Consider the following 25,710-nt stretch of genomic DNA (forward strand, 5'->3'; position numbering starts at 1 on the left):
TTTGGAATTGAGGGTATGGAGTTCTCCTCTTTTGTGGGTACCCTTTTTTCTTTTTTTAGTTAAGGTTGGTTTCACCAAGCTTAAGATCCTCCCCGATGGAAAACAACAAACATGGAAAGTAATAACAATACTTAAACTTACCTGGCTATTACTATCCACTAGGCACCATTTTAAGTTATTTATACCTATAAATACATTAAACCTCAGACGAACACTTTTCTACCAGTTTTTAAATATTCCCATTTTATTGATGAGGACAAAGAGCCAAGAGTTGTTTCACAGGTAGTAATGTTGTACCAGATTATACAGACTTTATAGAACAGTTAAATTTGCAGATAGCTTTCAAGTTAGCATAATTTGGGCTTTTAGAAAATTTCTTTGGTTAAAATAGTATTATCTTAATTCCTATCATTAACATTACTTTGATGGACTATTTGCTCATTTGCTCTATTTTGATCACAAGGCAGAAATGGACGAAAGAAATGAAAAGAGAGAAAGAGCGCGAGCAAGTGCAAGGACAAATGAAAATTTGAAAATTATAACTTATTTCTTTGGGTTAAAATAATGTAAGATAACCAAGGATGGAGGGGAAGAGAAAGAGAGAGAAGGACATTTTAGAATTTGAATCCAAAAATAAGAGGTTGAAAATTAACTTACCACTGGTTCTCTAATAGGTTTGTGAAAACAAAAATACCTGATCTTTGAAGTTCTCACTATTAAGCCCTAATCTTTGAGGGTCATTTTAATAACCCCACTCCTGGAGCAACACCAGCGTGGGAAAATTGGGACACACGCGCCAGGCACTAAGGATAGCAGAGGAACACAGTCGACTCGCACGCACAGCCTGGAACCAGAGGAAGGCCAGGAGGACCCCTGAGCTGTCCCCGTGATCACTTCCGAGGGCGTCTTGAGCATGCGCAAGCACTTCCGGGTAGCATGTGGTCGCAGGTGCGACTCCTCTGACCCCTCGACTGAGGCAGTGTGGGACTCACAGCGGATATTGCGGTAGCCCTGCGCGAATGGCGTCTCAGTATGACCGGGCAATTACTGTCTTCTCCCCGGACGGACACCTACTCCAAGTGGAATATGCCCAGGAAGCGGTAAAGAAAGGATCCACCGTGGTGAGCGAGCAACTCTTCTTGACCACCCTTCTCTGCCCTCAGGCCTTCCTTACCCCGCTGCCCCAGCGCATCACTCAGTGTAGGGGGACAAGAAAAGAGTCTCCCACGTGTGAAAATTGCCTCCTTCCTTTATTAAGGGAGATGCTGTTCTGAAATGTGGGATGGAAGCGGTGGAGTTAAAAGTTGGTAGATTTCATAGGTTTCCGTTATGCAACTGCCTTTAACAGTCGCTGTAAACGTTTAACTGGGGCGGGGGGGGGGGGGGGGGGGGTGTGTGTGTGTGTGTGTGTGTGTGTGTGTGTGTGTGTGTGTGTGTGTGTGTGTGTGTGTGTGTGTGTGTGTGTGTGTGTGTGTGTGTTGTAGCCTTGACTGTAGAAGAGATATTAATGCTGTGCCTGACTTCTAAAGAAAGAAAAGACTTCTTTCAGCCTGTAACAGCCTGCCTGAATGCACACTGCCCACTTCCTCAGGCAGACACATAGAAAAGTAATAATTACAGTAAAAATCAAACATGGCCATCCCTGAAATGTGGCTTAAATCGATGTAAAATTAAATCTTTGTTGAGGGAATGGTTGAAAATGCTAATCTACTCCAACACTTTCACCTTTTAAAAATAATTGTCCAAAAATTTACTCCTGAATATTTAGCAGCCTTCTAGAGGTTTTAAGCCCAAGAATCTCCGCTCTTTTGCCATTTCCACTTCTTTTGGTTTGGTTTTTAAATAATACTGGAATTCCTTGAGAGATTATACCCTCCTTTAAATTGATATATCCACATTTCTGAAAAACTTTAAAACATTCAGGGCAGCAGTAATGCTCCTGCCAAGTTTTAATTATATTTAATAATCTTGGTGATTTATAAAAATTTAAAAGGACAAAAGTGCCCTGGTGACCAAAGATATATTACCCCAAATCGTCCAGATCCTAGCCTTTGAATTCAGGAGGATCCAATTTTTTTAAATCTTTCAAATTTCATGAGCATGTTTGTTGTGTATCTTGGAAATTGAGACACTAGCTATGACAATACGCAGTGCATTTCTAAGTCTAGTAGTATCTATTTTCTCTCACTTTCCATACCAACTTAGTTATGAAAGGAAGTAATTCACTTTTATCATAAATCTATCAAATGTAAAGTGGTAAAAAAAATAACACTAGAAAGAATCTTACCATTTTTTGAAGTATTTTTCTATTTAATTGGGCCCTCTAGTTTTACTTCTGTTTTGTAAGTAATTCTTTTGGAATTGTAAATTTAAGAAAATCCTGATGTAGCTTAAACCAAAAGGGTACCATTTTGATAAAAACAAAAATTATATAATCCCCAGCATGCCATGAAGCATATGGTTAGAAAATAATGCCCGAGTTTAAGAACCTAAAATAAAGGGAGTAATGGGAGAAGACTGAGGTGTAATAAGAAACCGCATTGGCTATTTAAAATGTTTTAAGAATGCTCTAGAACTGATTGATGGTTCCTTTGTAATGAACTGTAAGAGGGTAAGGATATAAAAATACCTATAGTGGGCATTTTTAAAGACACATTGGAAGGATGAGACAGTTTTATCTCAGGATTCTGAAATTATAATTTGCATCTTTGTATGGAGTTATTCATTGTGTTTCCTTGAGGGCACTATGACCTTTCACGTGGGGTAAAGTTTACAATGGCACTTGTTTATTAAAATATGGCACAAAATATTCTGTCTATAAATGACAGTTGATATGATGAGTTATAAATTAGCTGAGGTTGGCCAGTTGTGACCAGTATGTAGATATGATATTATTTGGTAATACAAAAAGTTATATGGGCCACAATTAGAGTCCTTGGGTTCTGCTTCTTTCTTTTTTTTCTTTTTTTTTTTTTTTTTGCGGTACGCGGGCCTCTCACCGCTGGGGCCCCTCCCGCTGCGGAGCATAGGCTCCGGACGCGCAGGCCCAGCCGCCAAGGCCCACGGGCCCAGCCGCTCCGCGGGACGTGGGATCCTCCCGGACCGGGGCACGAACCCACGCCCCGTGCATCGGCAGGCGGACCCCCCAACCACTGCGCCACCAGGGAAGCCCAAGTTCCCTTTTATATAAATGAAAAATACGTTTGAATAACATTTCGAAGAGGTAATACTTCCTTTTTAGGGAAGAAAAAAATGAATCCTTCACAATATTCCCATGAAAAGGTTAAGGTTTATTATCCTTCCTCATTCTGTCCTTTCCCTGACCCCAAACTGTTATTAGCTCCATATTTCCTACTTTATCAAATCTCAGCTCCACAGTCTGGCCATGAAAATCTCACATGATCCACATCCACGCTCTTTAATTAAGGAAGCAGTTTCATGGTTTTACCAATATATGCTTCTGCCTTGTAGGTGGGGAGAGTGAAAAACACCTCTCTGTCACTCTCCATCTTACTTATCCTCTAAGAGTCTCTGCACATTTCTTTCCTTTGTGGCCCTGTCTCTGATCCAGTCTAGTTATCATGGATCTCTTTCTTCTTCTGAATTTATCATCTGTACCACAGAGCAGTGTAGAGTATTTACTATTTAGCCTCATATTCTCTTTAACTTCAGGTATTCTTAATAGTCTTCTCACACCAACTGGATAGTAAGATCTTTGAGAATCTAGATGGTGTAATTCCTTTGTGCTTCTACTGCAAGATATATAGTGGATGAACTGACAAGGAAGTAAACTACCATTTAAGTAATACCTATTTTATACCATGTATTTCATGTACATTATCTAACATTGAGAACAGTATTTAATCCTCTTTTTAATGTATGTGGAAACCATGATTCGGATGCTTCCATAGCTTGGTGAAGGTACCCAACTAGAAAGTGATAGAGTCCGTATTCTCACTTAAGTTTTTCTAGTTCCAAAGCCTCTGCTCTTTGCATTGCACCATGCAATTTATTTCATAAATTTTGTATATTACTTATCTGTCGACATCATGAGTGTGGAAGCTAGATATGTATCATGTAAAGCAATTCTCTAAGCTTCAGGGGTTTTTGTTTGTTTGTTTTGTTTTTTTTAATGTTGAGCCTTCTTTTATTTATTTTTATTTATTTTTATTTTTGGCTGTGTTGGGTCTTCGTTTCTGTGCAAGGCCTTTCTCTAGTTGTGGCAAGCGGGGGCCACTCTTCATCGCAGTGCGCGGGCCTCTCACTATCGCGGCCTCTCTTGTTGCAGAGCACAGGCTCCAGATGCACAGGCTCAGTAGTTGTGGCTCACAGGCCTAGCTGCTCCGCGGCATGTGGGATCTTCCCAGACCAGGGCTCGAACCCATGTCCCCTGCATTAGCAGGCAGATTCTCAACCGCTGCGCCACCAGGGAAGCCCAGGGGTTTTTTAAATAGTAAAATAGGCCTCGAAACGGTGCCTGCTTCATAGTGTTGATGTGATAAATGAATGAGGCAATAATACATGTTCAGCATCTTGCGCAGTGTCTGGTTCACAGCAAGTACTTAATAAATGGTAGGTATTATTCTTTACTATCCCTTTGTTTTCTCCTTTTCCTTCAATTGGGTCTGTATTTCTTCCAGCACTTTCATTTATTATTTCAAGACATTTTTGTTGAACACTTATATCTGCCAAATGTGGTGCTAGGTCCTAGGATTTCACAGTGGACAAAATAGACTCAGTCAGTGGCCTCAGAGAGCTTCCTCTCTAGCAGGAACGTTAGATGACTATGAGTAGATAGTCCTAACAAGGCCTATCTGAGTATTATAATGAGAGAATATGAGACATTGTGGGAACTCTAGGTGTTAGGTCCCCATGAAGATGTATGTAATATTTAAGTAGACACCTGAAAGATGAAAGTTAGCCAGGTGAAAAAGTGGAAGGGGAAAGAGAAGAGTATTTTAGACAAAAGAAATAGCGTATGGGAAGACCAAGAAGGAAAATATGACTATGGTTCACAAACTGGAAGGCATTCAGGATTGCTGAAGCAGTGGAAAAATGGGAAGAGATGAAGCTAGATACAGGAGCCAGATCACGGAATACTTTTAAAGGAATAAGAAGCCTTGAAGGCTTTTGATGTGACTATTGCTGTTCTGTCTTTCTAATAACAGACTGCATTTGTCCCACCAAAGAGGTACTAACATGACCCGAGCAGAATCATTCATAGTTTCTGTCCTCCTGTGATGAGCAAGTGACAGAAATCTGGCAAATAAGTCCATCCTCGGGGCTTTTCTAGCTAGAGATAGTGGCAGCTTTTTTCCTCTGGGAGAACTGTTGGGATATGAGTCCAAGGTTGCTGGTGGCCATCTTTTTTTCTGTACAGATAAAGCCTCTCTGCATCAAGAGAGCAGGAAGGCTGATATGCAGAAGTAAATATTATAGTCCCTAGATCCTTTTGCCCCTAATCCATCTCTGTGTTGTCTTGGTTCGCCTAGTGAGAAATGTTCCCTCCTAATACAGGTTTTAAGTAGAGGAATGCCACATTCAGATTTTCTTTTCTTTTTTCTTCATATTTTTATTTTTCAAAGACTTCTCAGACTGCATCGTGGTCAGTGGATTAGTGAAATCAAGACTGCGAGCAGGGAGACCACATGGGAGTCTATGGAAGTAGTCTAGATGAAAGATGATAATAGTTCTCACTAAGGTTGGGCCCAAAATGGAAATAAGGCAGATTCTGGAGAAACTTAAGCAGCATAGTTGATACATTTGATGATTATTTGGCGGGTGCTGGGGGTGGGGGAAGGAGAAGAGGAGGTACTGAAGAGGGAGGAGTTAGAGAGGTGCCTCCATTTCTGGATTTAGCCTCTTAGCTTATGGCACTGCCATTTTTTTAGGGAATATGAAGCACTAAGTATGAGGAGAAGATAACTGAGGTTTGGACTTTTTGAGATTGAGATGCTTATAGAATCTGTAGTAGGCAGCCTCTAAAATGGCCTCTAACGATCCCCACCTTCTGGTGTTCATGCCCTTAAGTAACCCTCTCCCCTGGATGTTGGCTGAACCTAGTGACTTGCTTCTAAGGAATGGGATAGGCAAAAGTGATGGAACATCACTTCAGATATTACGTTACAGATGGTGACTTGCGTCTTGTTCATCCTCACTCACTCTCTCATTTGTTTACTCTGGTGGAACACAGTTGGCATGTTGTGATTTGTCATTTGGAGGGTCCTATGTAGCAAGGAACTGAGGGAAGCTTCTGTTAAAAGCCCAGTATGGAGCAAAACCCAGTATGGAACTGAGGTCCTTAGTCCAACAATCCACAAGGAACTGAATCTTGTTAACAACCATACGAGTGAACTTGTAAATGGATTCTCCCCTATGAACCTTGAGATGAGTGCAGTCCTGAGGGACAACTTGGTTGCAGCTTTGTGAGAGGCCCTGAGCCAGAGAACTTTGCCAAACTGTTTCCAGATTCCTGATCCACAGAGACAGTGAGGCAGCTGAATATACACATTTGGAACTCAGGATATTGATCTGGGCTGGAGATAGTTATTGGTATTTTGAAATGTATCCTTTCTCTCCCTTACTTAAAACCTATGTTGGGACTTCCCTGGTGGTGCAGTGGTTGAGAGTCCGCCTGCCGATGCAGGGGATGCAGGTTCGTGCCCTGGTCCGGGAAGATCCCACGTGCCGCGGAGCGGCTGGGCCCGTGAGCCATGGCCGCTGAGCCTGCGCGTCCGGAGCCTGTGCTCCGCAACGGGAGAGGCCACAACAGTAAGAGGCCCGCGTACCGCAAAAACAAAAACAAACCTATGTTGAAGGTCAAGTAAATGAGTATTCTTGAGAACTCTTTTAAACTAGAGAAGACAAAATTTAGACTATAGACTATGTAGACTGGGGTAGACTGCAACCTTAAGGGACCTTAATGACCCTATGTGTAGTCTACCTTGGCAAAACACTGGGAGGAGTGGGGTAGAAAGCAGGTTACTATAAGCTAAGAGTTGATGACAGTATTTGGCTTTGAAGTTGAGAGAGAGAGGCAGAATTGAAATGAAGTGGTCTTTAAGATTTTGTTTAAGATAAGAGAGACTTCAACATACATTTAAATGTTGGTGAGAAAAAGCCTGGAGAGAATGTTGAGGTTGATTTGTTTTAACTTCAAAAGGTTATTTAAATGGCATCGTACAATATGAAACCTTTTGGAATTTGGTTTCTTCCCTTGAGATTCATCTAAGTTGCTGCATATTATTGCAAGTAGTGTTCCATGGTATGGATGTACCACAGTGTTTAACTATTCATGTGTTGGAGAACATTTGAGTTGTTTCCAGTTTGGAGCTGTTATGAATAAAGCTGCATTCATAGCAGGCTTTTGTATGAATGTAAGTTTTTATTTCTCTGATATAAATCTCCCAAGTGTACAATTACTAGATTGTATGGTAATTGCATGTTTTATAAGAAGCTGTCAAATTGTTTCCCCGAGTGGCTGTACCATTTTACATTCCTACCAGCAATATGCTAGTGATCCAGTTTCTACACATCCTTGCCAGCATTTGGTGTTACTGTTTTCCATTTTAGCCATTCTGATAAGTGTGTAGTGATACCTAAGTGTGGTTTTAATTAAATTAGCCATTAATGGCTAATAATGGTGAACATATTTTCATGTGCTTATTTGCCATCTGTATACCTTCTTCAGTGAAATGTCTTTCATGTCTTTTGTCCATTTTCTAACTAGACTGTTTAGTTTTTTTACTGTTGAGTTTTGACAGTTCTTTATATATTCTAGATTCTGGTACTTTGTCAGTTAAGTGGTTTGCAAATATTTTCTCTCACTCTGTACCTTGTCTTTTCATCCTCTTCACATGGACATCCACAGAGCAAAATTTGTAATTTTAATGAGGCCAAATTTATAATTTTTTTCCTTTTTATGGTTCATGCTTTTGGTGTCAAGTAGAAGAACTCTTTGCCTAGATCCCCAAAATTTTCTCCTTTTTTTTTTAAGAGTTTATAGTTTTACATTTGATTCTATGATCCATATTAAGTGCTCACTTTGGCAGCATATATACTATAATTGGAACGATACAGAGATTAGTGTGGCCCCTGCTCAAGGATGACATGCAAATTCATAGCATTCCATATTTTTCTAACAAAAATTAAATACAAAGAAAAATATTAAAAGCAACAAGGGAAAAGCAACAAATAATATACAAGGGAATCCCCATAAGGTTATCAGCTGATTTTTCAGCAGAAACTCTGCAGGCCAGAAGGGAGTGGCATGATATATTTAAAGTGATGAACAGGAAAAACCTGCAATGAATAATATTCTGCCCAGCAAGGCTGTCATTCAGATTTGACAGAGAAATCAAAAGCTTTACAGACAAGCAAAAGCTAAGAGAATTCAGCACCACCAGACCAGCTTTACAACAAATGCTAAAGGAACTTCTCTAGGAGGGAAACACAAGAGAAGAGAACAAAAGAGGAAGGGAAGAAAAAAGACCTACAAAAACAAGCCCAAAACAATTAAGAAAATGGCAGTAGGAACATACATATCGATGATTACCTTAAATGTAAATGGATTAAATGCTCCAACCAAAAGACATAGACTGGCTGAATGGATACAAAAATAAGACCCATATATATGCTGTCTACAAGAGACCCATTTCAGACCTAGGGACACATACAGACTGAAAGTGAGGGGATGGAAAAATGATTTGCATTTCCATGCAAATGCAATTCAAAACAAAGCTGGAGTAGCAATACTCAGACAAAATAAACTTTAAAATAAAGACTGTTACAAGAGACAAGGAAGGACACTACATAATGATCAAGGGGTCAATCTAAGAAGAAGTTATAACAATTGTAAATGTATATGTGCACCCAACATAGGAGCACCTCAATATATAAGGCAAATGCTAACAGCCATAAAAGGGGAAACACAATAACAGTGGGAGACTTTAACACCCCACTTATGCCAATGTGTAGATCATCCAGACAGAAAACTAATAAGGAAACACAAGCATTAAATGGCACATTAGACCAGATAGACTTAATTGATATTTATAGGACATTCCATCCAAAAACTGCAGAATACACTTTCTTCTCAAGTGCACATGGAACATTCTCCAGGATAGATCACATCTTGGGTCACAAATCAAGCCTTGATAAATTTAAGAAAATTGAAATCATGTCAAGCATCTTTTCCAACCACAATGCTCTGAGATTAGAAATCAATTACAGAAAAAAAACTGTAAAAACCACACACACATGGAGGCTAAACAATGTTACTAGAGAACCAATGGATCACTGAAGAAATCAAAGAGGAAATCCAAAAATCCCTAGAGATAAATGACAATGAAAACCTATGGGATGCAGCAAAAGCAGTTCTAAGAGGGAAGTTTATAGCAATACAATCCTACCTCAAGAAACAAGAAAAATATCAAATAAACAACCTAACCTTACACCTAAAGCAACTAGAGAAGAAAAAACAAAACCCAAATTAGTAGAAGGAAAGAAATCATAAAGATCAGAGCAGAAATAAATGAAATAGAAATGAAGGAAACTATAGCAAGGATCAATGAAACTAAAAGCTGGTTCTTTGAGAAGATAAACAAAATTGATAAACCTTTAGCCAGACTCAACAAGAAAAAAAAGGGAGAGGACTCAAATTAATAAAATTAGCAATGAAAAAGAAGTTAAAATGGATACCACAGAAATACAAAGGCTCATAAGAGACTGCTACAAGCAACTATACACCATTAAAATGGACAATCTAGAAGAAATTCTTAGAAGGTACAACCTTCCAAGAATGAACCAGGAAGAAATAGAAAATATGAACAGACAAATTACAAGTACTGAAATTGAAACTATGATTAAAAATCTTCCAACAAACAAAAGTTCAGGACGTGATGGCTTCACAGGCGAATTTTTTTTTAATAAATTTATTTATTTATTTATTTAGTTTTGTTGGGCTGTGTTTATTTGGCTGTGTTGGGTCTTTGTTGCTGCGTGTGGGCTTTTCTCTAGTTGTGGTGAGTAGGGGCTACTCTTTGTTATGGTGCGTGGACTTCTCATTGCAGTGGCTTCTCTTGTTGCGGAGCATGGGCTTTAGGTGCAAGGGCTTCAGTTTTTGTGATGCGTGGGCTCAGTAGTTGTGGGCTCTTGAGCTCTAGAGTGCAGACTTAGTAGTTGTGGTGTATGGGCTTAGTTGTTCCACAGCATGTGGGATCTTCCTGGACCAGAGCTCGAACCCATGTACCCTGCATTGGCAGGCAGATTCTTAACCACTGCACCACCAGGGAAGTCCCCAGACAAATTCTATGATCCATATTGAGTTAATTTTTTTATATGGTGTGAGGCTGAAGTTGAAATTCATTTTTCAATGAAGTATTTTAAAATAAATTCCAGATATTATTATATTTCCCCTGTAAATATTTCAGTATTTATCTCGATTAAAAAGGATGTTTTTTATTTTTATTTATTTATTTTAATATTTATTTATTTACTTTGGCTGTGCTGGGTCTTAGTTGCAGCACAGGGGATCTTTGTTGCAGCATGCAGGATCTTTAGTTGCGGCATGTGGACTCCTTAGTAGCGGCACGCAGACTTCTTAGTTGTGGCATGCGAACTCTTCATTGTGGCATGCGAACTCTTTGTTGTGGCACACGTGCAGGATCTAGTTCCCCAGCCAGGGATTGAACCTGGGCCCCCTGCATTGGGAGCATGGAGTCCTACCCACTGGACCACCAGGGAAGTCCCAAAAAAGATGTTTTTTTAAAACCATGATCACTCCCAATGAAATTAACAAAAATTCCTTAATATTTTGTAATAGTCTACATTCTAATTTTCCTTATTGCTTACAAAATATCTTTTTATAGCTCTTTTGTTTGAGTCTGAATCTAAAATCCATGCATTGCAGTAAGCTGTTAGATATCTCTTTTATTCTTGAACAGCATCCCCCTTTATTTTCATGCCTTGGACTTTTTTTGTGTGTGTGGTACACGGGTCTCTCACTGTTGTGGCCTCTCCTGTTGCGGAGCACAGGCTCCAGACATGCAGGCTCAGCAGCCATGGCTCACAGGCCTAGCTGCTCCGCGGCATGTGGGATCTTCCCGGACCGGGGCACGAACCCGTGTCCCCTGCATTGGCAGGCGGACTCTCAACCACTGCACCACCAGGGAAGCCCGCCTTGGACTTTTTGAAGAGACTGGATTAATTGTTCAGTAGTATCCCCCATCTAGATTTGCCTGATTATTTTTTTGGCCCTCATAGATTTAACGATTTGGAGAGGTAAGTATAATGAATAAATAATTATAAATGTGTTGATTGCATGAAAAGATAGGTTGTTTAGAGAATAATACAGAACGACTCCTTGAGGTGAGATTTAAATTGAGACCTGAAATAAGAGGAGAAGCATTCCAGACAGTGGGAATACCACATGTGAAGGCTCAGAGGAGGGAAACAGAATTGTGTTTGAGAAGTCTTGAAAGAAGGTAGTGTAGCTGGTGCTTGGTTAACAACCGTTACATACTATTGTAGAAGTAGGCAGGGGTCAGATCATGCCCAGCTCTATTGGCAAGACTAAGGAGTTTGAAAAAAGTTTCTAAGGGCAGCGGAAGGATATTCAACTGGAGAGTAATCTGACCTTGTTGATGTTTTTAAATGCTCATGCTGGCTGCTTTGTGGAGACTAGATGGGGGTACAGTGAAGGGTGTGGCTGGAAGGAGGAAGGTGGGGAACAAGAGAAGAAACTGGAAAACCTATTAGGATATGCAGTAGTATGTAGTCCAGGCAAGAAATGATGGTTGCTTTTACTAGAGTGGTGATAGGAAGAAGTGGATAGCTTTTGCAGGTAAAATGCACAGAAACTTGGTGATTGATTGGAAATGGATAGTGTGGAAGAAGGAATGATAAAGGATGTCAACCAGATTTTTGGCTTGAACAGTTGAATGGACGGTGATTCATATTCTGAGACGAACCTGGCTGCTGACTTGTGATACTTTTAACAAGCTTTGAAATAGTTTTCACAAATAATCTTCTTCCTGCTTTTCTAGTGTTATTTTTAATTTAGGTATGGATGTTGAATTTTATCACGTCTTTGTAGTTTTATCGTTTACTTTTTATTTTTACTATTTGATTGTTTTAGTTTGTACTATTTCAGTTGCCGGTATCAGAAATTCAAATCAAACTAATTTAAGCAAAAAAAATAAATCTATTGAGTCAAGTATCCAAAGGGAGCAGAGGTAAACCTTGCTTTCAGGTTCAACTATATGGCTGCTAGGGTATCAAACGATGTCAGCAGAACTGGTGTGTCTCTTCCTCCCTTTCTCTCCTTCTCTCTCCCCTTCTGTCTCTCGCTTCCTCTCCCTGTTACTTTCACCCTCAGACATAACATCTCTACGTGGTGGCTCCCAGAGAGCCCTAGGCTTCAGGCTGCCAGCTCTAGGTACAGCAGAAGGAATTATCTTATCTTCCAAACACTTCCAGTAAAACTTTAAGGATTTATCATTTGGCTAGGCTGGGTTACATTATAGCCCCACCTAAAGACTCAGTATTTTTTCAAGAACAATTGAAGTTCTGTTCTTATCAGAAGGCCAAAAATAACAGATCTCCACTTACCCAGTGTAACATTTATATTAAAAGATTTACTTTTATTGATGTTCCTAAAACTCCTGGAATGAACCATACTATTTATGGTATATTGTTATTTTTCTGTACCTCTAGATTCTATTTATGAATATCATTTTGAATGGGCATCAGGTTTCCTAAGTGAACATCATTAGTACTTTTTGCCAGATTTTAACATTGTTACGTAGCTTTCCCTAAAAGCATTAGGGGGACTTCCCTGGTGGCACAGTGGTTAAGAATCCACCTGACAATGCAGGGAACACGGGTTCGATCCCTGGTCCAGGAAGATCCCACATGCTGCGGAGCAACTAAGCCCGTGCGCCACGAATAATGAGCCCATGTGCTCCAGCTGCTGAAGCCCGGGCGCCTAGCGCCCGTGCTCCGGAACAAAAGAAGCCACAGCAATAAGAAGCCCACACACCACAATGAAGTGTAGCCCCCGCTCGCCGCAACTAGAGAAAGCCCGCGCACAGCAACGAAGACCCAACACAGCCAAAATTCAATCAAAATAATTTTTAAAAAGCATTAAGAATATTTCAATTTTGATCTGCACCATAGAATAATTTAAATAGCATAGGAAGTACCTATAACAGAAGATTAGAAAGAATTTATCCATGAACCTTCTAGGTCTGACACTTGCTTTTGAGGAATAGTTCTTTCCTGAAATTATCCCATGTTGGTTAGTGAGAGTGGGACTTCTATCTTTTCTTGAGTAAGTATGAGCAATTTTTAATTTTTCTAATCTGTCATCTTTTTTCAGTCAGGTTTTCAAATTTATTAACTTAGAATTTTTAAATTCCTACTTTTTCACATGTGCATATATTTATTTTATCCTTTCCTCCTCTTGGCTATATTAACTGAAATACTGCTTTCAATTATTTTTTTTAAAAAACGTATCTTGGGGAGTCTGCTGGTGGCCTATTGGTTAGGATTCTGGGCTTTCACTGCTGTGGTCCAGGTTCAATCCCTGGTCAGGGAACTGAGATCCCGCAAGCTGCTCAGTGCTGCCAAAAATAAAAAAAAAATTTTTTTTAAATTTTTTTTTTAAATCTTAGTATTATTTATCTATTGTATTGTTTTCTCCCTAACCATTAATTTCTGCTTTTGCCTTACCTCTTAAGTTTAGCTTAAGTATTTTTATTCCTTTTTGATCTTCTTGAATGAATTCTTAATTTTTACTTGATTTTATAAAGTGAGATTATGAATTTTCTTCTGAGCTTAATTTCATCCACAGAAGACTTTAATATTAGGATTTTCATTATAAACATTTTCTAAATAGTCTGTTCTGACAGTTTTAATCACTTTATCAAGTCAAAAATTATTTAGGTGAGAGCTACATATTGTATTCTCTTGTGACCAATGAATTGAATTGGATTTATTTCAATTTTGGGAAAATATTGAGATTTTTTTTTTGAGTCCTAATATATGTTAAAGTGTTATAATGTCCCATGGCTTGGTAGAAAGGCATATTCCCTGTAGGGTATAAAGTTCGACATGTGTGTATTAGGTGAGGGTGGGATGTGGGGGGGGAGGGTTGCTGATGTTGGATAGAATGGTAAGAGAAGGACTGTTGGATAAACGGACAGACTTGAAGTAAGGGAACAATAAGAGCAAAAGCCTTGATAAATTGTGTTTTACTTAACTGGAAGATGTAGTCTCAGATCTAGTTCTATATATTTAACTTGTTCTATATTTTTACTTCAATAATACTAATTCAAGCACACCTTTTTGCATAATTATATTGTATAAAACAGTACTAATACCACATTTGGTCACAAGGCAATCATAAAACACAAATGCCTCTCAAAATATTTACATTACCATTGTAATACAGAATTAAAATTCTCATAGATTGCTCTTGAACCCCTGAGAAAAGGGTCATGTTTCCCAGAAGTCCCTATCTGAGAGCTACTACTCTTATACATTATTCTTTATTATTTTTTATCTTTATCTTTATTTTATATTATTTATTATTTTTTATCTTTATCTTTATTTTATATTATTCTTTTTTCCCACTTCCTTCCCAAGTGAAGGAGTGGAGAGTGGAGCAATAGTGATTCTTCTTGTTATATTCATGTTTGCATTGAGGTTTTCCTTATCACTGATGTAGCGTGAGGGCATTTGGTCTTTCTCTTGGCTACTTATGGCCCCTATTCCTTATCCCTCCAAATTGTGAGATTCATGGGAGAGCTTTCAGGATTTTTTCTACTTGACTTTCTATACTACTTCTCCTACCACCAGCACTGGTACTACCCATTCTATAAGGAATTCACATGTATTTCCAGCATCTTCTTTCATTTGGGTTAAATTTTTTCTTTATTGAGATAGTACTTCTTTAGGTGTACTGTATGAGATTAGGACACTCACGTAGTTTCAGCATTGGTGGTGTATTCTTCTAGTTTATACCTATTTGTCTTTGCTTTGAGTTTGGGAAATGAACTTCCCGTAAGCCTATACCTATGCATCTATTTTCTTAGAAGTCTCCTTTTCTCATTTTTATTGAAGGTTAAGGAAAAGCCTTTCTCCATAAGTCATATGTTAGAATAATTTGATTTTAGTGTTAAAACTGACAACTCGTTATGTTTTTTTAATGACTCAACAGGTTGGAATTCGAGGTGGTGATATAGTTGTGCTTGGGGTCGAAAAAAAATCTGTTGCCAAGCTTCAAGATGAAAGAATTGTGAGGAAAATTTGTGCCCTTGATGACCATGTCTGCATGGCTTTTGCAGGTACTTAGGGACCTACAATAATGATAGAGTATCTTGGTGTAGTAGGGTAACAGTTGGCCCCTCTGTAGCTGTTATGCAATATTTATACAACATATAGAGCTAAACTCCATTTCTTATTAAACATAAACAGTATGCTTTATATTTTTTGGGAAATCACAACTCTAAACCAGCATTTCTGATAATGAGCTTTAATAAAACATAAATGTTAAAAGAAATATATTACCTTAATTATAACTTTAGGTAGCTGTTTTCTTTTTAAACTTTTTACTTTGAAATAATTATACTTAGGAAGTTACAAAACAACACAGGGAAGTCCCCTTTACCCAGTTTCCTCCAAAGGTAACATCTTTAAAAACCAGTAAATTGACATTGGTACAAGCCACAGAGCTTATCCAGATTTCACCAGCTCTGTGTGCATTCATTTGCGTGCATTTGTGTGTGTGTGTGTGTGTGTGCGTGTGTGTGTGTGTGTGTGTGTAGGTTTAATAGATTTAACATGCGTACATTCATGTAGCCATCACCAAAATCAAGATATACAACTCTTTGGTCATCACAGGGCTACATCATGCTATTCCTCCTTCTTGTGTCTGACATCTGGCAACTACTAATCTATTCTCTATCTGTGTAATTTTGCATGAGAATGTTGTATGAATAAAATCACGTGGTATATAACCTTTTCATATTGGCTTTTCTTGTTCAGCATAATTCCCTTGCAGTTCATCCAAGTTATTGCATATGTCATTACTCCATTGCTTTTTATTGCCAAATAGTATTCCATGGTACGAGATATACCACACTTTGCTAACAACTCACCAATTAAAGGACATTTGGATTATTTCCAATTTTTGCCTATTACAAATAAAGCTGGTGTGAACATTCATGTACAGGTTTTTGCGTTTTCATTTTTCTGGGATAAATGCTTGAGCACAGTTGCTGGGTCATATAATAATGCATGTTTAGTTTAATAAAAGACTGCCAAATTGTTTTCCAGAGAGGCTGTACTATTTTGCATTCTTGCTCACAATGTATGAATGATTCATTTTCTCTGCATCCTCATTAGCATTTGTGTTGTTACTATCTTTTATTTTAGACATTTGTATAGGTGTGTCGTGAAATCTCTTGTTGGATTTAATTTGCATTTGCCTCATAGCTAATGATGTTGAACATATTTTCTTGTGTTTATTTGCCACTGTATAGCAAACATGACATGTTTCTTGTCTTTTTTTTCTTTTTGCTCCTTTTCTAATTGTTTTTTTTTCAAAACCAAACTTTTGTATTGAAGTTTAAAAACTTTATTGAGCAAAAAATAGCCTTTACCTTACTATCTTATAAAAGGAACCATTTTGCCACAGAACAAGTCTGAATACATTTTAAAAGGTTGAAATCATACAAAGTATTTTTTCTGACCAAAATTGAATAAAACTAGAAATCAAGAGCAGAAGAAAAATGGAAAAATCCACAATATGTGGAAATTAAAGAGTACACCTAAAAAACCCCATGAATCAAAGAAGAAATCACAAGAGAAATTAGAGGATATCTTGAGACAAATGAAAATGAAAACACAACATACAAAACTTACGGGATGCAGCCAAAGGATTGCTAAGAGGAAAATTTATAGCTATAAATGCTTACATTAAAAAAAAGAGGGCTTCCCTGGTGGCGCAGTGGTTGAGAGTCCGCCTGCCAATGCAGGGGACACGGGTTTGTGACCTGGTCCGGGAGGATCCCACATGTCGCGGAACGGCTGGGCCCGTGAGCCACGGCCGCTGAGCCTGCGCGTCTGGAGCCTGTGCTCTGCAACGGGACAGGCCACAACAGTGAGAGACCCGCGTACCGCAAAAAAAAAAAAAAAAAAAAGAAAGATTTCAATTTAGCAATCTTTTACATTAAGAACTAGTAAAAGAAGAACAAACTATAAACCCAAAGCCAGCAGAAGGAAGGAAATAATAAAGATTAGAGCAGAGATATGTAAAATAGAGAATAGAAAAACAATAGAGAAAAAGCAATGGACCCGAGATTTGGTTCTTTGAAAAGATCAACATTATGATAGTATTTTCAAGTTAAAGTTGTATAAATTTAAAAGCAACGGACTGAGGACTCATTTCTTCTATAGGTTGCCTATTTATAAAGAAAGCGAAATTGCAATTTTCAATGTATCTTTAAATAGAAGTGGTTCTCTTTTTCCTAGCCATTTAGTATTGATTTGTATAATTGCTAGTTCTTATGTTAAAATCAGACACATATACACAACTATGTTACTTCTATGGTTTGACAAATTTATCACTTATTTTTTTCCTTGAAGTAGTTACATTACTACTTTCTAAGTATGATACTTTTATTTTTCTGTAGTTTTGGACCATGTTTACAATGTAAAGGGGAAAACGGTACTTCAAAATCTCCTTTCTGATCATATTTTTAAGTTGAGTGAAGCTTTTAGTCTATAGGGTAGGATAAGTCAATCTGTTCCCATTTCTTTCTCTCAGATAACCTTAGCAAAGAGAAGAGAATCAGTTTCTCTTCTTTAACTGAGTATCTGATTATAATTCACACCCTACTCATGAATGTTAGAGTGTTAACAGCGGCATATTCTGACAACGTCTTCATTGTTGGTTACTGTTAAGTATCTTCAGGAGCTGACAGTTCTTCCAGGTTTGTAGAAACACATTTTGAAGTGGTGTGGAAGGGAAACAAGAGTCTGCGACTGCAGAAGACTGATGGTTATGTGGGAAAAGGCTGTTTCAGAGATTTTGTGAAAGAATTTTTTGGGCAATATGATATTAAGAAAGTGGAGAAAGAAAGAAAATGGTGATGGAAAGGTCAAATGCCAAAAAAGTCTGTAGTAGAAATGTTTGTAATTATTAGAATACATTTTAAGTTTTTGGTCAGTTTGTTTTTCTTTTGATAGGAACACCTTCTATCTCCTTATTAGAAGTGTTGAGAATTCATCACATGATGTTTTGGTATGACAAAAGCAAGATGCAGTTTTTTTTTTTCTTTCTTTCTCTTTCTCTCTTTCTCTTTTTTGGCCACATGGTTTGTGGGATCTTAGTTCCCCGACCAGGGATTGAACCCAGGCCATCGGCAGTGGAAGCACAGAGTCCTAACCACTGGACCATTAGGGAATTCCCTTCTTTTTGTTTTAACATTCCTGATTTTCAAACCCCTAATCTTAGACAAAAAGCTGAGAAGTGACATGTCACAGTTATACTGAATGCAGACTGAATTCTGTTTGATAATGAAGTAATACTCATTGTTTTCATAAGAAGAAATCCAGCTTACTTCATGGTTTAGGTAATAAGTATCTTGGTTCTGGAATTAGGATAGACCATCAACCTTTGAACAATCTGCCACTGATACCTTCTCAAAAAAGTTTTAAAACCTAATAATCAAACCAGCTACAGTTAAGTCCCCTACATATGAACCTTCGAGTTGAGAACTTTCAAAGATGCAAACGGGTCTTCACATGTCCAATCACATAAGTTAGTTCACGTGTCTGGCGTACATTGTCATGTGCATGCATCCTCTACAAGTGGTTGTGCTTTTATATACTTTACAGTACTGTATAGATTACAGTAGTACAGTGTTTTTATTTCAAGCCCAGGATATCTGGAAGCAAGGGTAAAAGCAGCAGTGATGTAGCTGGTACTGCTGAAGAACTGAAGAGATTCTCAATGCAGGAAATGACAAGGGGATTTTCTTTATTTGACAAGGCGCTGTTAGTTTTTGAGGACAGGACCCGAACATAGAATGGTACATGAAAGTTGCAGCAGCCATTCAGAATGCAGTCCAGTGCTACCGTGTCATCTATGACGAGAAAAAAAGAGCTACTACCCAGACATCACTGGATCGTTTTTTCAAGCATGTAGATACAATTGAACCCAGCAAGGAACCAGAACCTGTGCCATCAACGTCAGGCGTGAGTGAAATTGCAGCTTGCCCTCAGTCTCCTATTGCTGACGATCCTTCAGCTCTACCATCCCCCACCTCCTCTCCCTCCTCCAGTCAGTAACTCTTCTTGCCTGTTCACTTGATGGCAGCCCCTGTATGCCAGCTGTTGTACTGTACTACTGTACTTTTCAAGGTACTGTACTGGAAGATTAAAAATGTTTTCTTTATTTTTAGTGTTTGTTTCTTATGTATTATTTGTGTGAAAAGTATTACAAACCTATTACAGTACAGTACTATGTAGCCAATTGTGTTCGTTGGGTACCTAGGCTAACTTTGTTGGACTTAGGAACAAATTGGACTTATGAATGCACTTTCGGAACAGAACTCGTTCGTATGTAGGGGACTTACTGTCCTGTGAATTAAACCGTTTTGATCTTTGGGAAATAGGTGACTTAACATTAGTGTTTAAACATTATTCCTTAAAACAATTTTCTTTAAAAAGTAAATAAGAATGGATCAGGGCTTCCCTGGTGGCGCAGTGGTTGAGAGTCCGCCTGCCGATGCAGGGGACACGGGTTTGTGCCCCGGTTCGGGAAGATCCCACATGCCGCGGAACGGCTGGGCCCGTGAGCCATGGCCGCTGAGCCTGCGCGTCCGGAGCCTGTGCTCCGCAACGGGAGAGGCCACAACAGTGAGAGGCCCGCGTACCGCAAAAAAAAAAAAAAAAAAAATATTGGAAAAAACAAAGGATGTTACAAGAAAAATATCATGGTGGCCAAAACCCTTTTGACAAGAAAAAATGCCATCCTTTTTTTTCTAATGTATCGACTACTTTTATAGGACTGACTGCTGATGCAAGAGTAGTAATAAGCAGAGCTCGTGTGGAGTGCCAGAGTCATAAGCTTACAGTTGAGGACCCAGTCACTGTAGAATATATAACTCGCTTCATAGCAACCTTAAAGCAGGTAAGCCAGTATTCCAACAGATTTCTTCAAGTTTTCTTCTTTTCCATCATTATGGGTCCTGTCATGGGAATACTACAGTCACTCCAACCATTTAGTCTATTAAAACATGCTAAATTCCTTATTATTTCTCACACTTAACTTCAAACTCACATTCTTATTCCAGTGGAGTGGATTGATTTGATATCAGAAATCTCAATCAATGTCAATTCTGAGAATTATATTAAATTTTAAAAAACGAGTAACCTTTTAAGGAGATTTCTACAGTTGTACAGATTTCTACATCAGAGATGTAGCAGTAAAACACATGTTTTAAAGTTTTCCAAAGAAATACCCATGATTGTTTCACCTACAAAGCTAAACACAACTGATCAGGTTTAGATATGACTTCTTCTGAGTCCATGTGTAGAAACATGATTTTACATTTAGTATAATCATGATGTATACAAGTATTGTTTCATTTATTATCATTTTCTTTGTTCTTTAAATATGGCAACATCTCCTTATACTTACCATCCTTACGAACTATATAGTACTGTTTCTAGTTACTATCTGGTAATTATTTAGGTTGTTTCCAGTTTCTTTCCTTTTCTCCTTTTCTCTCTCTCTCTCTCTCTCTCTCTCTCTGGCTTTCTCTCTGTCTCTCAATTTGCTGCTTTAATAACATTACTCTATCTTTGTCACAGCTTTTGTTTTTCTTTTTTGAATTATATTGTTAAATTAATTTTCAGTATGGAATTACTAGATTAGAGATTGTAATTAGTTTTAAGACTCTTGTTATACGTAGCTAAATTGCTTTCTAAAAAGATTGAACAAATTTTTATTGTACAACTAGCAATGCATAAATACATCCCTGAAGATCATCAGCATTGGGTTTTTCATTTTTCTTTTATTTTGCAAATAAGTATAACATAGTACTGTAATAGTTGTTTTAATTTGTATTTTATAATTAGTAGTAAGGTCAATTTTTTTCCACATGTTGGTATGCTATTTTCATTTCTCCCAGTGTAAACTATCTTTCCTTTTGACAGGCACTCTAGTAGTTAAGATTGTACTCCCAGGAGCCAGAATTTTGGGATTTAAATCCTGGCTTTGCTACTTCCTAGTTAATGCCTTGGGAAAACTATTTAGCCTGTTTTGCCTCAATTTTCTTATTTATAAAATGAATGTTACAATAATGTTTGTTGAATTACAGTATGGATTAAATGATTTAGTACATTTTAATGCATTTAGAATACTTCCTGGCATGGATTTTACCATTTGTCTACACAGATTTTTTAATAGGTTCTATATATTCTAGATAATAAAGTTTTAGATTACATAAATTTTTTTTTAATTTAATTCATGTTTCAAGAAAGTTCAACATTTTTATCTTGTTCTGTTTTTCTTTTTTCTTTGCTTTGATTTCCCAGTAGTTAAAAAACAAGGTGCGGAACATTGTATATACAAGGCTCCCAAATGTGGATTTTAGGTTTTCTTTTGGAAATACAAAAGCTATTATGCGTGGAACATTTATAGAAATATACATTGTGAATCTGTAACAGTGGGGTTGCTACTGAGGAGGAGGCTGAGGCTCTGGGACAAAAGAGTTATCCCCATGTACACCTTTTGTTCTTTTAAATTATTTTAAGTTGTGCGTATGTTACTTTTTCATTAAAAAGTGGTTGATTAGGACTTCCCTTGAGGTCCAGTGGTTACAACTCCACGCTTCCAGTGCGGGGGGCGTGGGTTTGATCCTTGGTGGGGGAACTAAGTTCCCACATGCAGCACGGTGCAGCCAATACAAAACAAAACAAAAAAAGTGGTTAATTAAGCAAATAAGGTAAAAGTTTCTCTCCTCTAAAGTATATTTACAAAACATCTACTTCATACCTAGGTGTGAACTAGGAACATTAGGAAATACAGAGAAAAAAGACAAACCCTATTCTTTAAGAGTTTACATTGTGGACTTCCCTGGTGGTGCAGTGGTTAAGAATCTGCCTGCCAGTGCAGGGGACATGGGTTCGATCCCTCATCCAGGAAGATCCCACATGCTGCCGAGCAACTAAGCCCGTGCGCCACAACTACTGAGCCTGTGCTCTAGAGTCCGTGAGCCACATCTACTGAGCCTGCGTGCCACAACTACTAAAGCCCACGTGCCTAGAGCCTGTACTCCGCAACAAGAAAGGCCACCGTAATGAGAAGCCCATGCACCGCAACGAAGAGTAGCCACTGCTCACCACAGCTAGAAAAAGACCGCGCCTCAACGAAGACCCAACGCAGCCAAAAATAAAAATAAATAAATTTATAAAAAATAAAAGTATGTTATTAAAAAAAAGAGTTTATGTTTTAACTCACTATTTGCATTCAAAATTTAAAGTGGTTTGGAATTCCCTGGCTGTCCAGTGGTTAGGACTCCATGCTTCCACTGCAGGGGGCCCGGGTTCAATCCCTGGTCTGGGAACTAAGATCCCACAAGCCATGAAGCCAAAAAAAACCCCAAAAAACCCCGAAACTTAAAGTGGCCTATAAATATAGATATAATACAATTAAAATTTAAAAACAGATATGTAGACAAGTACAAGAAGAAAGCTAGTATAAAGCTATCTCAAGCCATAGAGTTATATACAGTTCCTACAGTTGCCTACAAATGTAGTCCTGAGTTTTCTGCCAGGGCTGCCTCTCTGCACAACTTCTGTGGATGCCAGTCTCAGAATTAGTGTGAATTCCACTCCCTAGAGCACAAATTCAGAAAGTTCCTGGCACTAAAGTAAAAAGAAATATCATTGGTTTCCAGTGCCCCACTGTCAGTCAGGAAAAAACATATTTTTTCTTCAAGAGAAACAGAGGTTCCTTGTCTTGGTACTGAAAGAAGTGTCTTAGTTGGGTTTTTATATAGAGATAACTTGGTATAGTGAACAGAATATACTTGATACTAATAGTATCAAGTAAGAATACTTGATAATAACAAAGTGTCCCTCAAAGTAAACCAAGGACATGCTTCCAAAGCACAGCTCATTGAAATCAGCTTTATTGGGAACCAAAATGGTATGACATGCACAGTTCTCTGAAGTAAGAAAAAAGCTTAAAGTCTAGTTATGTTACCAAACTTACATAAGGCAACGAGAAAACAAATTTAAGACCATACATAAGAAACTTACGATTTTATTTTACATATCGTGTACATTTATTTCTTAAAATTTTCATCATGGATTGTGGTTAGTACAAAAAAAGGAAGAGGACCTTGAAATTATACACAATAGGAATTAATGAAGATCATATTATCAGGAATACTTTACTATTGGAATTTGTTATTTGATAAGTAAGTGTTGTCCTTTCTTTAAAAGGCCTCATATAGAAAGTAGTCATGAAAACATTTTATTTTTCAGAAATATACTCAAAGCAATGGACGAAGACCTTTTGGTATTTCTGCCTTAATTGTAGGTTTTGACAATGATGGTATCCCAAGATTATATCAGACTGATCCCTCTGGTACTTATCATGCTTGGAAGGTGAGTCATGAATTTGTTAATGTATTTTAGAATTTGAGTAGGTGCTTTATCGCTTTCAGGGACATGACAACAAATTATGTTGTACTAAAATATTGATGGTAGTATAAACTTTATGTAACAATTTAGCTAGTCAGAAACTATGATGGTTTTTGATGGATAAAGAAACACTTTGGTTTATTAATCACAGGATTTTTACTTTTGAAAAATGTGACAAACCAAATGTATATAAATGACAAATTAAGATAAATACCCAGTTTCTTTTCATCATTCATTCCTCCGTATTAGTAGGATGCTTGCTTTGAGTAGAAATAGTCTTTTTGTTTTCAGTAAAGAATTAAATGAGCTTTTAAATCTCATGGTGAAATCTTTAATATATCCTCTATTCTAGGAGAGTCAAAGCACCCCAAACTATGAATCTATACCTATGTGTCAGTACCTGGCAGTTGTATCCACATAATTCCTGGAACATAGTTTGTTTTCCAGATAAGTTGTTACTCTTGTTTTAGTACCCAACTGCTAACTTTGTTTAATGGTAAACTCAAATCTAATACAAAAGTCTAGGGCTTAGGGAAACTAGTGACAGCTTGCAGAAGTGAATTTTTGTATATTCTCATATATAAGAATAAGACTATATACTATAGTCTAAGTGATTTTGACTTTATTAAAAGTTTAAACACTCAGGCTTTAAATAATTTTATAGAGAGCTTATTTTACTGTTATTAAGGGCCAGATAAATTCATGGGAAATACTGCCTTGGTCTTTAAACCTGTATTAACTAAAGGATTTGATTTTAGCTTACCATACTCATAAGACGGTTATGAGTTAACCAGGCCAATAAAACAGTGGATTATATTCTTGCCACAAAGATCTGAATACTTGCGTTATTAACTGCACATCTTAAAAAGCTATCTGGACAATCTAATTGGTAACCAGAAACTATGAATTTACCTGATGCAAATGCCAGACTTTTTTTCTGCCAGTTAGAAATCTTTTACAGGTACTAGATTTCATGTGCCTCTCAAATCTATGCCCTAAACATATTATTACACTCAATCTTTCTCTAAATATTTTGAAGTCTGCCATCTTCTGTTTACATTTATCATTACATCCTGACCTTTAATTTCAATATCATAACAATTTCCAAGTTTACATAATTTTCTATTTTAATTTGGTTGCTCCCTGGGGGTTATATAGAGAAGCATTTTTATTTCATTTCAAGGTCAGTCAGGAAAATTATGGAAATTTTTTTAATTGTTGGGGATTTCATTTATCACTCAGGTCTGAAACTGCTGCTGTGGTACTGCAAGGCCACGTGGTGGAGGTGGGGAGGGTGTGAACAGCGTGAGCATGTGCACACACACACCTACACCCCGTTATCATCATTTTACTGATTTTACATGTTGTACTTTCTTATAAGATTTTGGTTGAAGGAAGCATTATGCAGCTTAAAAAAATCATCAATAACAAAAAAGTCTTGGAAACTTTAATTTTACGTATTTGGTAAGTAAGACTCAGGAGTTAAGTGATTTTTTTTTTTTTTTTAAGTTCACTAGTTAATAGCAAAACTGGAATTAGAACTCAGGGTCTTCTGCTTGTTAGTCCAGTATTCTGTCCACTACTTCATGCTACTTCCCTAGGCCAAAGGATTCTCTATACATTTTATATAAATTCTGATATTCAGTCTTTAAAGGTGGAGTAAAATCTTCGGTTTTATTTTTATTTGTGGGGGGGGCGCGCAATGGCACTTTAAACATAAAATCAAGTTTTTTTGTTTGTTTGATTCTATGTTTTGTTTTTTTACTCTGACCTACTATACCACGTAGCCTGACAGGATGGTATAGAGGACTTGAGAACACAGCTCTGGTACCATGAGATGACAACACTGCAGTACTAGGCTGTAGTCTTACAGCGTACACATAGAGGACATGTGAAATAGATACTAGAGATTTTTGCTTATTAGAGTAACATGATCTGATTTATATTTTTAAAGTATCTCTCTTTTTTTTTTTTTTGCGGTACGCG

The 25,710-nt window shown here is 37.7% G+C and overlaps 1 protein-coding gene across 1 annotated transcript in view; it reads left to right on the forward strand.

Moving 5' to 3' along the window:
• Positions 1 to 1,019: 1,019 nt before the first annotated feature.
• The window catches only part of PSMA8 (proteasome 20S subunit alpha 8), a gene marked incomplete at both ends in the record, with an annotated part of 30,837 nt that continues 6,146 nt past the window's right edge, over positions 1,020 to 25,710 (forward strand). Inside the window, 4 exons of the mRNA XM_082667986.1 lie at positions 1,020 to 1,121; positions 15,221 to 15,347; positions 20,076 to 20,200; positions 23,566 to 23,688. Coding sequence (XP_082524112.1) covers positions 1,020 to 1,121; positions 15,221 to 15,347; positions 20,076 to 20,200; positions 23,566 to 23,688 — 477 coding nt within the window. The remainder of the gene's footprint in view (positions 1,122 to 15,220; positions 15,348 to 20,075; positions 20,201 to 23,565; positions 23,689 to 25,710) is intronic.

This window comes from Grampus griseus, assembly GCF_964374135.1.
Source record: "Grampus griseus genome assembly, chromosome: 12".
NCBI classification, from domain to species: Eukaryota; Metazoa; Chordata; class Mammalia; order Artiodactyla; family Delphinidae; genus Grampus; species Grampus griseus.